The sequence below is a fragment of the Diabrotica undecimpunctata genome, chromosome 6 (genome assembly GCF_040954645.1).
Source record: "Diabrotica undecimpunctata isolate CICGRU chromosome 6, icDiaUnde3, whole genome shotgun sequence".
NCBI lineage: Eukaryota > Metazoa > Arthropoda > Insecta > Coleoptera > Chrysomelidae > Diabrotica > Diabrotica undecimpunctata.
In genome coordinates this window covers 93,715,908-93,731,917 of record NC_092808.1, presented here as the reverse complement: position 1 = coordinate 93,731,917, position 16,010 = coordinate 93,715,908, and the positions used below count along the sequence as shown (strand labels likewise).

The 16,010-nt window shown below is 33.0% G+C and overlaps 1 protein-coding gene across 1 annotated transcript in view; it reads left to right on the top strand.

The window, feature by feature from the left end:
* Positions 1–8,611: 8,611 nt before the first annotated feature.
* LOC140443563 (DNA damage-regulated autophagy modulator protein 2-like) overlaps positions 8,612–16,010 on the top strand; it is a 77,999-nt gene continuing 70,600 nt past the window's right edge. Inside the window, exon 1 of the mRNA XM_072534893.1 lies at positions 8,612–8,991. Within this exon, the coding sequence (XP_072390994.1) occupies positions 8,924–8,991 (68 nt within the window). The 5' untranslated portion in view covers positions 8,612–8,923. The remainder of the gene's footprint in view (positions 8,992–16,010) is intronic.

The window sequence follows — 16,010 nt, the reverse complement described above, 5'->3', positions numbered from 1 at the left end:
GTTTGCCTATATTACCAGGGAATAGCGCTTTCGTTGTTGAAGTAATCTTTAAAATAATCAGAGTATTTGATTCGCAATCATGTTGGCCTTTTTAGCACAATTTCCATGCAAATTCGTAAGTACGCTATCTCAGACCTCCACCGACCCAAAATAACGTTTTCAGTTTTAATATCTCTAACAGAAGTACAACCAGGTGGTATGTATGTAGTGGGCGATGATATACGCAATCAATTGTGTAGAGCACATGCAGCAAACACGAGTTTGTTTGCGGTTGTTATTTTTAGGGAAATTTTTTTATCAAATACACGAAATCTGCTGACGAGAATGCCAACGGCGTTTTCCACAACTTTTCTCGCACGGCTGAGGCGGTGATTAAAAAATTTTTCATGAACAGTTAGGCTCTTCCTAAAATGTTTTTATTAGGTTTTAAGACATATGGCTTAGTATATCCTAAAGTATATCTATCAGGCAGAATTCCGTTTTATAGGTGGTTCGAAAGTGAGCAGTTTTGAAAAATTCCACCGTCTGATTCGACCTCTTTACTGGCTATATTAATTTATGTAAAACAATAATTGTGATCAGCAACCGCCATCAATACAATACTGTTGGAAACTTTGTGGTTAAAGTACTCACTTCCACAATGCGGCGGAACAAGAATTGAAATATGCTTGTCATCAATAGCCCCGCAGCCGTTAGGAAAATTCCAGTTTTTTTCAAAACCAACATAATGTGTCTTCCAGTCTTCTTTTAACGAAAGAAACTAAAACAAATTTTATATTATTAGTTTTTGTTACAGGATTTTCAAACCGAAGAAAATAGTAAAGAGTGTACAGTCTTTACCACTTCCAAATGTAACACAGCTAACTGACTCAAATTTACAATAATTACAGGATACTCCATCAACGTCAAAGTCCATGATAACTGATCAAGTGCTTACACATCCGTTAAAGAAAGCAAAGTATTCCAAAAGACAAAATATACAACAGCTTACTGAGACCGTTGCAGAACTCCGTAATGTTCACAATGTTTACGTAACGATGCTTAAGAAGTGGAACGTAACAACAATAACAATGTTAGTTTTAGTCTAGATGTAGATGTGTCACTGACTAAATTACCATTGCAACAGTCCATAATAACGTAAAGCAAAATACAAGGTATTCTAATTAAATATCGTCTACAGGCGTGTACTTCACCTCTGCTTCACCTCAGTCTGCCTTCACCTACGTACATACTGACGAACATCCTTATGAACATGACGGTACATCATACAATTCATCTAGGTATGAATATCGCCCAGGTTCTATACAATCATGCTACTCAACCGGTCCTCAAGCATCTCATCAGCATCTTTCTCAAGATATATTAAGTCAATCCTAGAGCTATAGTTAGATACTATGTTTAAATAAAGACTTTCAATGTTTTTGTTCCTTTAATATTTGGAACTCACTAAGACTTTGATAAATGGCATCACATACTTCTGGAATCATTTGTGAAATTTCTGGTTTAGATACTCTGAACAAATGTTGCAGAGTGCCGAAGCTGTTGCCAGTATCTGTGATTTCTAATTTTCTTCGTAGTTTTAAGGCTTCTCGGAAGATTATGTCACATTTCTTAATTTTTGGAACTACCGTATCTAACAATGTCTCAAACATTGCAGGCGTCAGTTGCACAAACGTAATCTGTACTCTTTTACATCTCCTCTTTTGTCTTCAACAATACCGCAGAAGCTCCATGACTATCAGCGTTTCAAAAAGCCTTTTTTAAGGCGAACAGCACAGAGTTTCGAAAAGCCTTTTGTAAGGCATTTATATGAAAACGGCTATACTACCAAACTAGTATAGTCGAGTTATCGGCTAGAAAGTATGCTAGTAACTCTATCATTTACTCTACTAAACTTATTTTTGAAAACCCGCCTTTTTACTTATAGTTCAAAATAATTTGTTCATAAAATATTAGAATTTATTGCCAATATTAGCAGTAATCTCTAATAATCATTACTTACCATGTCCGTATCATGCTTCCTGAGTTTTCTTCATAATTTACAATGAAATTACAAAGAACATCTCCTCCTTCCATAAAGAATTCCCGGTAGTGCACCTCAAAAATATTGACAGTTCCATTTTAAGCCTGAACTTTAACATACATATTAAATAATTTGTTTAATTTTTATTTTGAGAGCAATTTCCGAAGTGGAAACCGAAATGTGCAATATAAAATAGTTTTAATTGTAATTTAGGTTTATTCATATATAATCTATAATAAATAGTAGTAGGTATACCGTTCCAACACTCTTTGTTTAACAAATATTGATCATTACTTCCAAATCTATATCTTCCTATCTTGGGCCTTTCTTGTTCATCTTCAATATCAATTTTTTATCTAGAACTAGAAACATAGTACAATATCAAGTATTTGTTTATATACAATTTCTGCGTAAACGTTTTTTATATTTTGTAACATGTTATCAAAAATGTACCTAATAAGCATTGTTTAATTATTTCTATGATTGTATTTATCATTACACAATATTTTTTAAACAATTTTTAATGTAAAAGATAACCTTTAACATATCAAAAATGTAACAAATGCAGTTGACTTATGTATAAAAATACGTCTAGAGATACTGATGTTCTGAACTTAACTGCAATGAATACAAAACTCGTTGCCGCACTTTTGCACTATTTCATTTGTTTTTTGTCAATTCTTCGAGGTTTCTATTAATGTAAAAAATATGTAGTTTTCAGCAAAATATAATTTATGTAATATTTTTTATCTCTTGCATTAAAATCCTAAACCAGTAAAAAACTAGTTTATGTCACAAAATCTAAAATTTTGATATTTAATTATAGGTATTATAAGGTATTATAGGTATAACCACTATTCGTATTTCTAACTTCTAGAGAAATATGTCTATAAAGAGATTTTTCTATTGTCTTCAACATATTACATATTATATATATATATATATATATATATATATATATATATATATATATATATACATATATATATATATATATACATATATATATATATATATATATATATATATATATATATATATATATATATATATATATATATATATATATTCGGATAAGTTTCCGCGGTCAGATAAATGAAAATTACTGAGTTCTCGGGAAGAACCGCGTTGAGAATTTAAATATTTCTATCTATTTCTGTCTATTTCGCCCTCAGACATACTAGTCAGTTTTGACATTGTTTCTTTATTCACCAACATTCCCATCGATGAAACCATTTCCATCTTGGACTCTAAACATCAAATTCCCCAAGACACATTATCTCTTATAAAACACTGCATGTCTAATACATATTTCACGTTCCAAAATCGTTTCTATCGTCAAATCAAAGGTGCCCCAATGGGATCGCCCCTCTCTCCCGTAATAGCAGATATATACATGGAACATTTCGAAACAGTAGCCTTGTCCTCGTCAAATCTCAAACCCACCTGCTGGTTACGGTACGTTGATGACACCTTTGTCATTTGGCCCCATGGTAAAGACACATTAGATCTCTTCCTCTCCCACCTGAATGGAATACATCCCAGCATTCAATTCACGATGGAAGTTGAGTCTGAAGCGTCTTTGCCATTCCTTGATGTTCTTATTCAGAAAAATCCACCTCACAGTTTTTCCTATTCCGTGTACCGGAAACCCACTCATACAAACCGCTATCTCAATGCCCAGTCACATCATCACCCCGCCCAACTTAATTCAGTCATCAACACTCTTATTTCCCGTTCCATAAGACTTAGCGACAACAATCACAGGTCATCCGAAATCAATTCAATAAGACAAACACTCCTACAAAACGGCTACCACAAAACCCAAATCAATAGAAGCATTCAAAAACTTCTAAACCCCATTCCATCCAAAAAAGAAACCTTGCCGCCGGATCAACCCAAAATCTTTCTACCTTTTATTAAAGGTGTCACTGATAAGATCAGTAGAACTCTTATCCCTCTTAATATCAAAACCATCTTCACCACTCACTCCAAATTGTCCAATCTCGTTAGATCCGTAAAAGACCAAATCCTCAATGAAGACCATGGTGTCTACGAGATACCTTGTTCCAGTTGCCCACGTACATACGTAGGACAGACAAACCGACGAATCCATAACCGTATTTACGAACATTCTCTATCAGTCAAACATTCCGATACCACTTCAGCCCTAGCCCAACATCATATTCAGACAGGCCACAAAATAGATTTCGAAAAAGCAAAAACCATCGCTCCCATCCGCTCATTAAAAGCGAGAATCATTCGTGAAGCTATCGAAATCGAAAAACGGCCTCACAGCTTGAACACGCGCGATGACGCGAAACGATTGCCGGCAACATGGCGACCCCTTCTTCAGCGACCTCCCGCCCACACCGCTCAGGCCACGTCAGTTCAGACCACGTCAGCGCATACCGTTCCCGCGCATACAGCGAGTATAAAAGCAGCCACACAGGGTAAGACCGGTTGTCACTCGACACTGGGGAGTAGGCAGATTGAGACCTCAGTGCCGAGAGACAGTTCTTGCAATATAGAACACGATACTGGTACGTCTCGAATGAGGGGAGTAGGCAGATTGAGACCCCGAACTCGAACCGAACCGTATCCTTCTTGATAATGGCTCCAAAATGGGTGCCGAAACGTCGAGTTTTAAATTCTCAACGCGGTTCTTCCCGAGAACTCAGTAATTTTCATATATATATATATATATATATATATATATATATATATATATATATATATATATATATATATATATATATATATATATATATATATATATATATATATATAATGTCTTGTAAAACTGATCGGTCTGTAGGATTTAAGTAGAGCGTTGCCTTTTCGTTTTATTTTATGTATGTGTTCACTACTCTTAGGGTTGTCCATCATCTTTGCTGAGATGTGCAATAATTTGACATCTTTATAAAAACTGACTTCATTTGCAACAAAATACAAAAATTGCATAAGAAAGCTGCACTCTTCACCTATAAAACGCATTTTGATTTTTGTCGATAGGACACTCTGATATCGAATTTTTACCATCGAATTGATACAAATTTAAATCGATTTCGCGCGCCTAACACACATCCAAATCGCCGGTCACTTCAAGCATTGTTTCTGAGAGAATGATTTATTCAAAAAGAGCTAATAGACATTTTTGTTCAAAATTGTTTTAGTTACATTTTTTACTTGAAACACTTTTCTACGGCGTACATCGAATTTTTTGCACACCCCCTATGATATTCTTAGCAAAATTCAGCTTGTTAGTATAATTTTAGAGGTTCAGTGGCATTTCGTCTCTGTCGAATGGAGTATCTATTTAATACGCAAGTCTTCTTCACTTACATTTACTAAGATTTTATGTGACCCTTTATTTAAATCTTCTGCTTTCGTCTATATTTTGTTTAGTATTATACAGGATGTCCAGAAACTCTCCTGACAGACGAAGACCGGAAATTCCTCAGATAATTTGAAGACAATTTAACTGGTACTTCTACTATTATTTATCCTCCAGAGTGGATCGATTTCATAAATTGCTAATTTCTAGTACCAATCATTGTCAATCAACTTTTTTGTCTTTACCTTTTGCAGCATTGGTGATACTAGTTTATTAAATTTTCAGGTATTCTAGTACCAAAAGCTACTCTTATTTTAAGTCGATGGGATACACCGTTGTCCAGAAAAATCGATTTGAAAGTTTTTCGTTTTTTAGTCATGAAAGTTAAATTAATATTTTTTGCACAGTTGGCTTTGACCTGTCAACAGAAGTATAACCTACGGTTTCCATTGTCAAATTGTGGTCTGTTCGCAAAGTGTATCTTTTAATTTTTAACTATGTGGCACTCAAATTTAACAATTTCAAATTAACAAAAATGGTTTTTACTAACGAGGAATACGCTGATATGCTTTAGTCTTTAGTTTATGGCGCAATGAAGTGTAATGCTCGAGCAGCACAACGTAGATACTATTAACAGCTCTTCATCAACGTTTAAGAGAAACAGGTTCAGTGGTCCCAAAAACTAATTCTAAAATCCAGAAATAAGCGTTTGAAGATTATCTGTCATATATATATATATATATATATATATATATATATATATATATATATATATATATATATATATATATATATATATATATATATATATATATTTTAATCATAATCACATGTTATCACGTATCACGTATATCACAATTTTAAAATCTTCCGTAGAAAATATCTTACACAACGAAAATTTATATCCTTTTTATTTTACAAAGGTACAAATACTGCTACAAGATTTTCCTGCTCGTGAAGAATTCGCTAGATGGTTACAAAATCAGAAAATCAAATTTTTTTTCAGGTACAGTTTGTTTTCGACAAAGTTACATTCACAAAAAATATAATTTTTAATGTGCATAATGCAGAATATAATTTGTATGTTGGTGACAATCCCACGGAGTTCAAGATTTAAGCATCAGCATAGGTTTTGCATAAACGTCCGGATAGGAGTAGTTAACGATTATCTACTTGGACCTGTGGAATTGCCTGCTCGTTTAAATGGTGATGATTACTTACATTTCCTACAAAATGTTTTACCTGATTCATTAGATGATGTGCCTTTAAATATTCTGCAAAACTGATGGTTTATAAGACTTTCTTGATAATAACTAGAAGACCACTGGATTGTAAGAGGCGGTCCAGTTGCTTGGCCAGCAAGGTTGCCGGATTTTAATCCTTGCGATTATTTTATTTGGGGATACATAAAAGCATTTGATTATTCCATTCCGATACAAGATCGTGCACAACTCTGGCTAAGGATACAAGTTGCTTGCAACGAATTTAGAAATAACTTTGAAATTTTTTCAAGAATTCGGCGTTTTATAGGCAAAAGGGCAAATTTATGCATAGAGACTAATGGCCACCACATCGAGCACACTTTGTAACTATCTACTTTTGATACTTGTTCTTTTGTGTTAGTTTCGTTCCATCGTAATAAATACTTTGTTTTTAAACCCGTTTAAATAAAATTTTGTTTCAATTTCACTTTTTGCTTTTGTTCCTAAACTTTTTTTACAAATTGTGTACTGCATTTATTGAAACAAAAGATAATTTATAAAATTAATTAAGGTACTTAATTAATTTAACTTTCAAAATCCACAAGGAAACAAAGTTCCTGTATTTGGCTATATACCATATATTAAAAAATTTTGAATAAATCCTTTATAAAAAGGTATATAAAAAACCCAGTTGGGCTATGTTGCATTGACAAAACGTTTTCGGAATAAATATTCCATCATCAGTGTCTAGTTATACATGGATGTAGCCACTAAATATGTGGGTAAAAACCCTTTAAAAATTATTAAATAAGATTTGATTTACATTATGTCTAATTTACAGTTAAGATGTTAAAGTTACCGTTGGATTGGTAACATGGCGACATATGACTCTACATTAGTTGCGAGTCCTGAGACGGTATGTCTACGAGGACTTTGTCAAAGCAACTCGTCAAAGAGTTGCTTTGACAAAGTCCTCGTAGACATACCGTCTCAGACTCGCAACTAATGTAGAGTCATATGTCGCCATGTTACCAATCCAACGGTAACTTTAACATCTTAACTGTAAATTAGACATAATGTAAATCAAATCTTATTTAATAATTTTAAAGGGTTTTTACCCACATATTTAGTGGCTACATCCATGTATTAACTAGACACTGATGATGGAATATTTATTCCGAAAACGTTTTGTCAATGCAACATAGCCCAACTGGGTTTTTTATATACCTTTTTATAAAGGATTTTATTCAAAATTTAACTTTCATGACGAAAAAACGCAAAATTTTCAAATCATTTTTTTTTTAGAAAATTGTGTATCCTAGCGACTTAAAGGAAGAGTGTCTTTTAGTGCTAGAATACCTAATAATTTAATAATCTAGTATAAGGAATGCTTAAATGTTAAAGACAAAATGTTATACCTACATTAAAATAACCGTTGACCGTCCCAAAACGGACGCCCATGACCGGTACTAGAAATTTGCAATTGATGGAATTGATTTAACTCGTTTCTCTAAGTAGAAGCGTTCTGGAAGTATTAAAAGAAAACTAATTACAAGGCGTTATCTCCAAAGAGCTCTAACTCCTTTAGGAAGAATTTTCGGACTAGGGGAATTAGATTAAATTGTCTTAAAATTATATGGGGAATCTCCAGTCGTCGTTTGTCAGGAGAGTTTCTGGACACCCTGTATATTAAATTCACTTACCTTTTTGTGCTTTTTTATAATTAAATCTTTTATAAAGATTTATTTACATTCTATTTTTAATACATCGTTGTATCTAACACCTAACTTTAAACTTAGATTATGTATTTTTCATGTTTCTAGAGTTTGGTTTACTTGACTTTAACCGCATAATATCTCAAATAGTTCCGTTTGATATAGTACTTTTTTACAAAATTTTCGAAATCAGTATAAATTAATTAGTCCGATAAAGACCTGCTTTATACTTCCAGATAAATCAGTATCCGAAACTGAGCTTATCTAAATATTTTTACTGTGTAAATCGGAAATGATACATTCACTTATTATAATTTATGCCATTCAATCTGACCGTTATCGTAAATTATCAAGATTTTGTAAAAGGTTAGCGGTAGTATGTACTGACCTGTCGACAACCGATGGACAAACCGTCCTAACGAGTACAATACTTCTACACACAAAACAATTTTTAACTTTTATTATACGTTCATTAAGTTTGACAAACAGGTTTTTTCAGAGAGGAATTTTAACCTTCAATTATTACGCAAAAAACTTTGAACTAAGATTATATATAATTTCCGTTGCAATATAGAAAAGTGTGTTCAGTGACATCAATAATTTATGTGCTGAAGTGTGTGACACAAGAACTTTACTAGTTTGAAAAATGAAGTTTAGAATTAAACATATACCTGCTATTACCTCCACTACATTAGCGATATTGATCATAATAACGTAAGTGTTTCTAACAGTATTACATAATTATTCACGAATATTTATAAGCATATTTACATCAACGGATGTTTCGAACAGTTGGTATTTCATTTAAAAACCAGTGTACCGCTTGAAGGTAGGTACATAAATATGTTTTGAAAATGTAATGTAACTCTGTTATGATATATATAAAGAACTATACGAGGATTATTTACAATTATTATCTTAATAAATATATGTAATATAAAACAAAAGTTATAATTTGAACATTAATGGAGATAAAAAACATTTAGATGAAGCCTAAAAAAGGGATTTTAAATTAAAACTAATGATATTACAAAAATTATCAGGATCGTATCTTGAGAAAGTATACGTATTACGAATAATATGTAGAGGAAAGGTGTATATTATTTAGTCTAGTAATATTTATATCCCTGATATTTGGCAATATTCATTGAATTTGGAAAAATGCTAAAACATTTTTATTCTAAAGGGTTTCACCTTTTAATGGTATAGATATCTATCAATTGTCAACCCGCTCCCGTATTCCAGTATTCCAATCCTTAAATTTTAAATAGGAAATATATCATAAGTTGCACATTGTAGACAGGTATTTCGTTGAAGAATTCAGACTCTATTTTTTCCACATTAACTTTATTCTTGTGAAAAAATATTAGTTTATTGAAAGTTATTGAAAGCCTCTTAAAAACTAAATGCCTACGATTTGCTGGTGTCAATTTCAGGTCATGTTAAAAACTACATTAAAACGAAATTTACAACATTATGAGCAAACTGTATTAAATGTTACGTAAATAAAATGAACTAAATTTTAAATTAATAAATTCATACCTAATTCAAAACAGTATATTCATTAGCTGCAACTAGTTACGTAAATGCTTAAATGAGATCGACCAATTAAAAATTGTCTGTTCGAAATTACAAAGTTATTTTACCTACTAGACTACATTCATGCATATTTGTTCATGCCTTAATTCTTCCAATGATGTTGGAATTGTATTGTAAATAATGCTTTTTAAATAAACCATTATGAAGAAGTCCAGAAGTATCTTGCTGTCAATTCAATAAAACACCGATTTAACTCTCCTGGACTTCTTCATGTGGAGTTATTTAAAAAGCAAGATTTATTATACCATTCCTGCTTCATTGGAAGAACTAAGACAACGAATCAATTGATGTTCATTGATACCAATCACGTAGATTCTTCAACCAAGAATTCTGCCTTCGGTCAACAAATCTTCTTCCTTGAATATCTCCCTGTATTATGAGTCTCAAGTACGCTAGGTATTCCAGTTTTCTTGTTTGTATATGATAACCCTTTCCAGTACTTCTATATTTGTAATTCTATCAGTCCATGATATTTTTAATACTCCGGTATAACCAGAGTTGGAAAGCCTCGATTCTTCTTAAGTTGCATTTTTGTAAGGTCCAAGTCTCAGCTCCATCTAATATCTAATATTGAAAATATATAACATAAGTAGTCTGATTTCCAAATTAAGATTCTTCACGTTAGGAGTGGCTTTATTCGTATAAATATTGACCTGGTAATATCTATTCGCCTGTTTATTTTTGCAGTATGATCATTGATTTCATTGATCACAGTATATAAGTACTGATATGTTTGTATTTGTTCAATTACGTTACCATTTATTGTTAATATGTGGTGTATATTTTGTGGTCCTTTTGTAATTAGCATATATTTTGTTTTTTTAGCATTTATAGTAATTTTCATCCCAGCACTATTCATACTTAAGCTTTCAATTAGATATTGTAGGTATTCTATGCTCATTGCAATGATCACAGTGTCATCTATATATTTTGCCATTAACGGTAACTTTTGCGTTGATTTCATTGAGCGTTATTCTGAAAATGTCTTCAGAATATAAGTTAAACGGCTTTTTTGTTTCAATATAATGTTTGGCTTACCTTTATGATTTTACTGACAGATCTGCTTATTCATTGTATTGATATAAGTTTTTCATGCCTTAATCTATCGAAAGCTTTTTCGTAGTCAACAAAGCACAGTTGTAGGTCAACATTTACATCACGACATCACTGAATCAGTACGTTGATGGCAAATAGTCCTTCTCGAGTACCCATTCCATTTCGGAACCTGCACTGCGTCTCACTAATCTGCTCCTAACTTTTCATAGATTCTCTTATGTGATACTTTAATTAGTAATTTTAAAGTATGATAAATGAGGCATAATGTTCGATAGAAAGAGCACTCTTTTGCTGCTTGATTTTTATGGATGGCTATAAACGTTAGCTTCAGCCATTCTTGTGGTATTATTCCCATATCGTACACCGTGTTGAACAAATTAGTCAATACTGCCAATCTTCCACTAGTTTAGCAGTTCTTGAGGTATTTCATCTAATTCAGCTGTGTTATTATCATAAGAGTCTTTGATTTCACCTTTTTCTTCTTGGAAAAGTTCATTAACGTACTCCTCCCATATTCTTAATTTCTTCAGTAAATCTATTAGAAGTACTCCTTCTTTGTCTTTTATGTGTCCATGTTGACTTTTTTTACCCTTTCCAGCCACTTCCCTTATTTTTTGTGCATATTTCTCATATCATATTTTGTTTCTAGTTCTTCTATATCTTTACGTTCTTTCATTAAATATATTTCCTTAGCTGTTTATATTTTTTCCTTAATTCTTTTTTGTATCTCTTTTACTTTTTAGATGTTCTTCTTTTTCTTTCTTCTATTATAGATGTATTTCTTCTGTCATCCATTGTTATTTTAGCCTCTGATCTATGTTGTGTCAACTTTTTTATGCTGATTTTAGTAATATGTTTTTTATATTATTCCACTTTTTATTTACGTCCATAATTTGTTTGTTGTCAGTTAGTGGTTTTTGCATATTAATATTCACATTATTTTTTAATTCATTTTTTATTTCGTGGTTTCCAGCATTCTTATATTAATTTTTGGTTCTTGTCTTCTGAGTGTAATTCTTAAACAATTCTTTAAAAGTCTTTAAATCTAAAATAAAGATTACTGTATGCAATAAAGAACAAAGAAGTTCGTCAGAGAAATGTTTTATATATGACTTAAATTGTGCCGCATTTTTTCTTATGGTGCCTAATCGTTCTGGATGTTGGCTATCATTAACTTTATTTTGTTTGCCGCAGGGTTTCTAATGGTTTATTTAACAATATCGTCTATTTGCTAGGGTTTTCTTCCTGTTGAATTTTTGCTCACTGGTAGTCGTGTTATACAATTTCTGTATTACCTGTCCTTGGACAATCAATTGGTAAGAGCCGTAACGTTTATTAATTTCTCACTATGTGCCAGATATTTTACCTTTTTTGAGGTTTGAGTTTTCTGATTGTCATCAGAATTTCACATCCTTCCCCATTCTGCACAGAACTTCCACAACTCGGTGAACGCAGGATATACGCCCATAACACTACATCCCGAAACCATCGAAACTGTTTATAGTTGCCACAATTAATGCCAATGCTTTCATTTCTTTTATCAGAACTGTGAATATATACCATTTCGCAGGACAAATTTTTTTAAAATGATATATCTCGATTCCGAAGTGAGTTCCATCCTAACGAGTCTTGTTTTTGCTTTTATTATTCGTTGTTTAATTTCTGTTGAATGATACCATTGCTGAAAAATGTTGTACTATAGTCTTCAGAGACGGAAATGCCACTGAACCTCTAAAAATCATACATGCTGAATTTTGGTAAAAATGTCAATTTTGGCGCCCTAAAAAATATTAAAAAAGGTTTACCACTCCTACCCTGCTGAAAGCCTTTTCACAAAGGGATAAACGGAAAAAATCGATTTAGCAAGGATCTGTAATCCTATTATATGGTTGTGAGACATGGGCATTAAAAACCACAATGCTTAACAAATTAGAAGCATTCCAATTGTGGTGCTATCGACGGATTCTAAAATATCATGGGTTTCGCTTCCAATGAAAATATTCTTAAAATGATGCATTCAGAACGATTGATCACAAACGTCATACAGAGAAGAAAAACAGAATAATGTGACCATATCATTAAAGGAACCAAATACCATTTACTTCGCCTTATAATATAAGGAAAAGTGGAAGGAAAGAGATACATTGGTAAAAATAAACTGAAAAATTGGTAGAAAGAAAAAAAAACGGCTGGCTGCGTAGAGCAGCCGATAGAAAACGGTTTCAAGAAATTGTAAACATGATGATGACCAACATCTAAATACGAAGACGGAACCTAAAGAAGAAGAAGATAATATTCCTGAAAGCTGGAAAGAAGGATGGATTACATCGATCCATAAAAAAGTGAGATGCACACACTACCGCTGCATCTCACTTACCAGCGCTTTCAGTAGATTGTACGGTAAAGTTATGAAACACTAGTCGAAATCGAATATGAACCATTTGAGCTAGAACAGCAAGCAGGATTTCGAGCTGGACAACCTTGCATTGACCAAACATACACTTAAACCCAGCTAAATGAAACAAGAATGGCTAGGGATAGACAAACTCATCTATTATTTGTGGACTTGACGAAAGCTTATAATACAATACCCTTATGTGGACTATGGAAAGAACTGGAAAGCTCATCTATTAATATTACACTTGTGAAAGCAATATAATCATTCAACAACGATCTTCTATTTAAAATAAAGAGTAACAACCAGTTCTCCGTGAATTTTAGGGTAAATAAGGACTAAGGCAAGGCTCCAGAGTATCTCCAACATGTTTTAAAATCTACTGAGTAAGGCACTGAAGAAATGGAGAAGATCATGTTCTGGAATGGGTATACCATTAAACGGCGAAACAACACTATATACGCTTCATTTCTCGGGCGATTCAGTAGTAATTGCACAGAACCAGAGATCTGCAATTCATGACAGCGATAAACACAGAAATACAGCGAGGAGGACTAAATGTTAATTTAACCAAAATGAAATACGTGTGCATAGGAGGAGCTAAAAACAGTAACCTGAACTTAGAATATGGAAATGTAATTTCGCCATGAACGCACTGAAACAGAAATTTAAGAACGAATCATAAAAAAAAGAATAAAAGGCGCACCAAACTCACTGCTTTGGTCAAAAACTATCTCTAAACAGAAAAAGATATAGCTATATAACAGTATTTTTAAGGCGTTGTAATTTATGGATGCGAAACCTGGCAACTCATCAAGAGAACGGAACAAAAACTCCTTCACGTAACAAATAAAAGAATAAGACAAATCATGAACAACCGCCATAATATAAGAAATACAGCAAAAACAACTTATTTAGTACGGACATGTACAGAGCATCACAGACCTTCCTCTACCAAAGATAATATTGGATTGGCAGCCACTTAAGCAAAAAAACGGGGAAGACCGAAAACAACATGGCTTGATAAAGTCCAAAAGGCAATGTCAGAGAAACATCTACGACCAGAAGACTGGGTCGATAGACGTGAAAGGAGACTCGAAACCGGAAGACGCAGGACGCTATAAACCATACATCATGCATATAAAATTATTTGTGAAAGTACGTATACATAAATCATGGAAAGACACGTTAAAAGATGGCGAGTTAACGTTACAAATAAGTCTTCATCTTTAAGATAGTACAAGAATAGGTCTAAGACCAAACATAAAAAGAAAACGAAGACGAAGCTTTTCCAGGAGATTCATGTCAGTATCCCTTTGTTTCATTTTTGTAGTTGCTCCAATCCAACCCCATTGCCATTCAACTTATCCACGACCCATCTCTCCAAACAAACCCTGAGTGCCGTTCGCAGTTTCGTTTATTTTGCTTGCCCTAACTCCACCCCTAGTAGTTTCTGACCCCAGTTTTCAAACCCCCTATAATTATACCCTATGTGGTAGGCAAAATATTTCGTTATAAAGTTTAGCTGTTCACCAACTAAAACCACCATAAAGTTCTTTCTTAAGTATCTGGCATTGTCTGGTCGGCGATACATGAGATGCAAATTATTGGTTTTTTGCTATCTTCTACGACTGTTTATATTATGTACGTGTAAACCCCGAAATGGGGTAAAACTAGTTGTACTTGGTTACTTTGCGTATTATCCAAATTGGGTAGAGAAAAGGCAAGGGACATTGATAACTTCTTGATTTATCTGGGTTATTCTAGATATATCCAATATTAAATAAAAAATGCGGTATATTTTAAACTTTGGTATAAATACCAAAGAAATTACGTTTAAATTTCATTTGCTTTCCGTTTCTTCATTAAAAATCTATTACAGAATTATTGTACAAAACGACGATATTGTACAAAAAACGACGATAAAAGTCATCTTCATTTTTACTCCAAATTAGAAACGTTTATTTTTTTGAACAGCATAATATAGTATTAACCGGATAAATCGGAAATACAACGAAATATTCAGAAATATGTAGCTTTATCCACTTTGTTTGAATAATTCAAACTCTATTTGGGTAATTCTAGTATTATCCGATATTCGCGTCTTAACCGTAACATAAACACACTACGTGTTTTCACTATCGTTTCTACCTCAGTTCCAAATCAGAATATTGCGTTATGTGAAGTTTGTTTAATGAATATTTTTGGGAGACGTTTTTTTGATTATGGAGGAAACCCGGCTGCTTTCTTTTATTTTTGAAATATAACGATTACAACGCCTGGGGAAAAAAGGGATGAGAGGGAGAAGACAAGATGTTCAAGAGAGTGGCTTCTAACAAGAAGCCAGTATTCCCTCGTCTCGTTAGTGAAAAAATTGTGAATGGACACCTTAGCCTATTGTCAATTGCTAAAGTTGGTAACAACATACATACTGAAACTAGACACCTGCATGAGAAACCCATTGCGCTCCATGAAGGACTCACAGCAACTCTCAGATATCTTTTGAGACTCCGGGTCGTTTATAGTTTCTCGGCATCCTATAATGAAAAAATTCAGAATTCCAGCAAGTGCATGGCTACAATTTTAAAGTTTTCAGAGAAATCAGAAAAAAGTGCTTGCGTGCAAACAATATTATAAATATTTTTGATTACCTTGTTAAAACCAATCAGAGACCAACTTTACC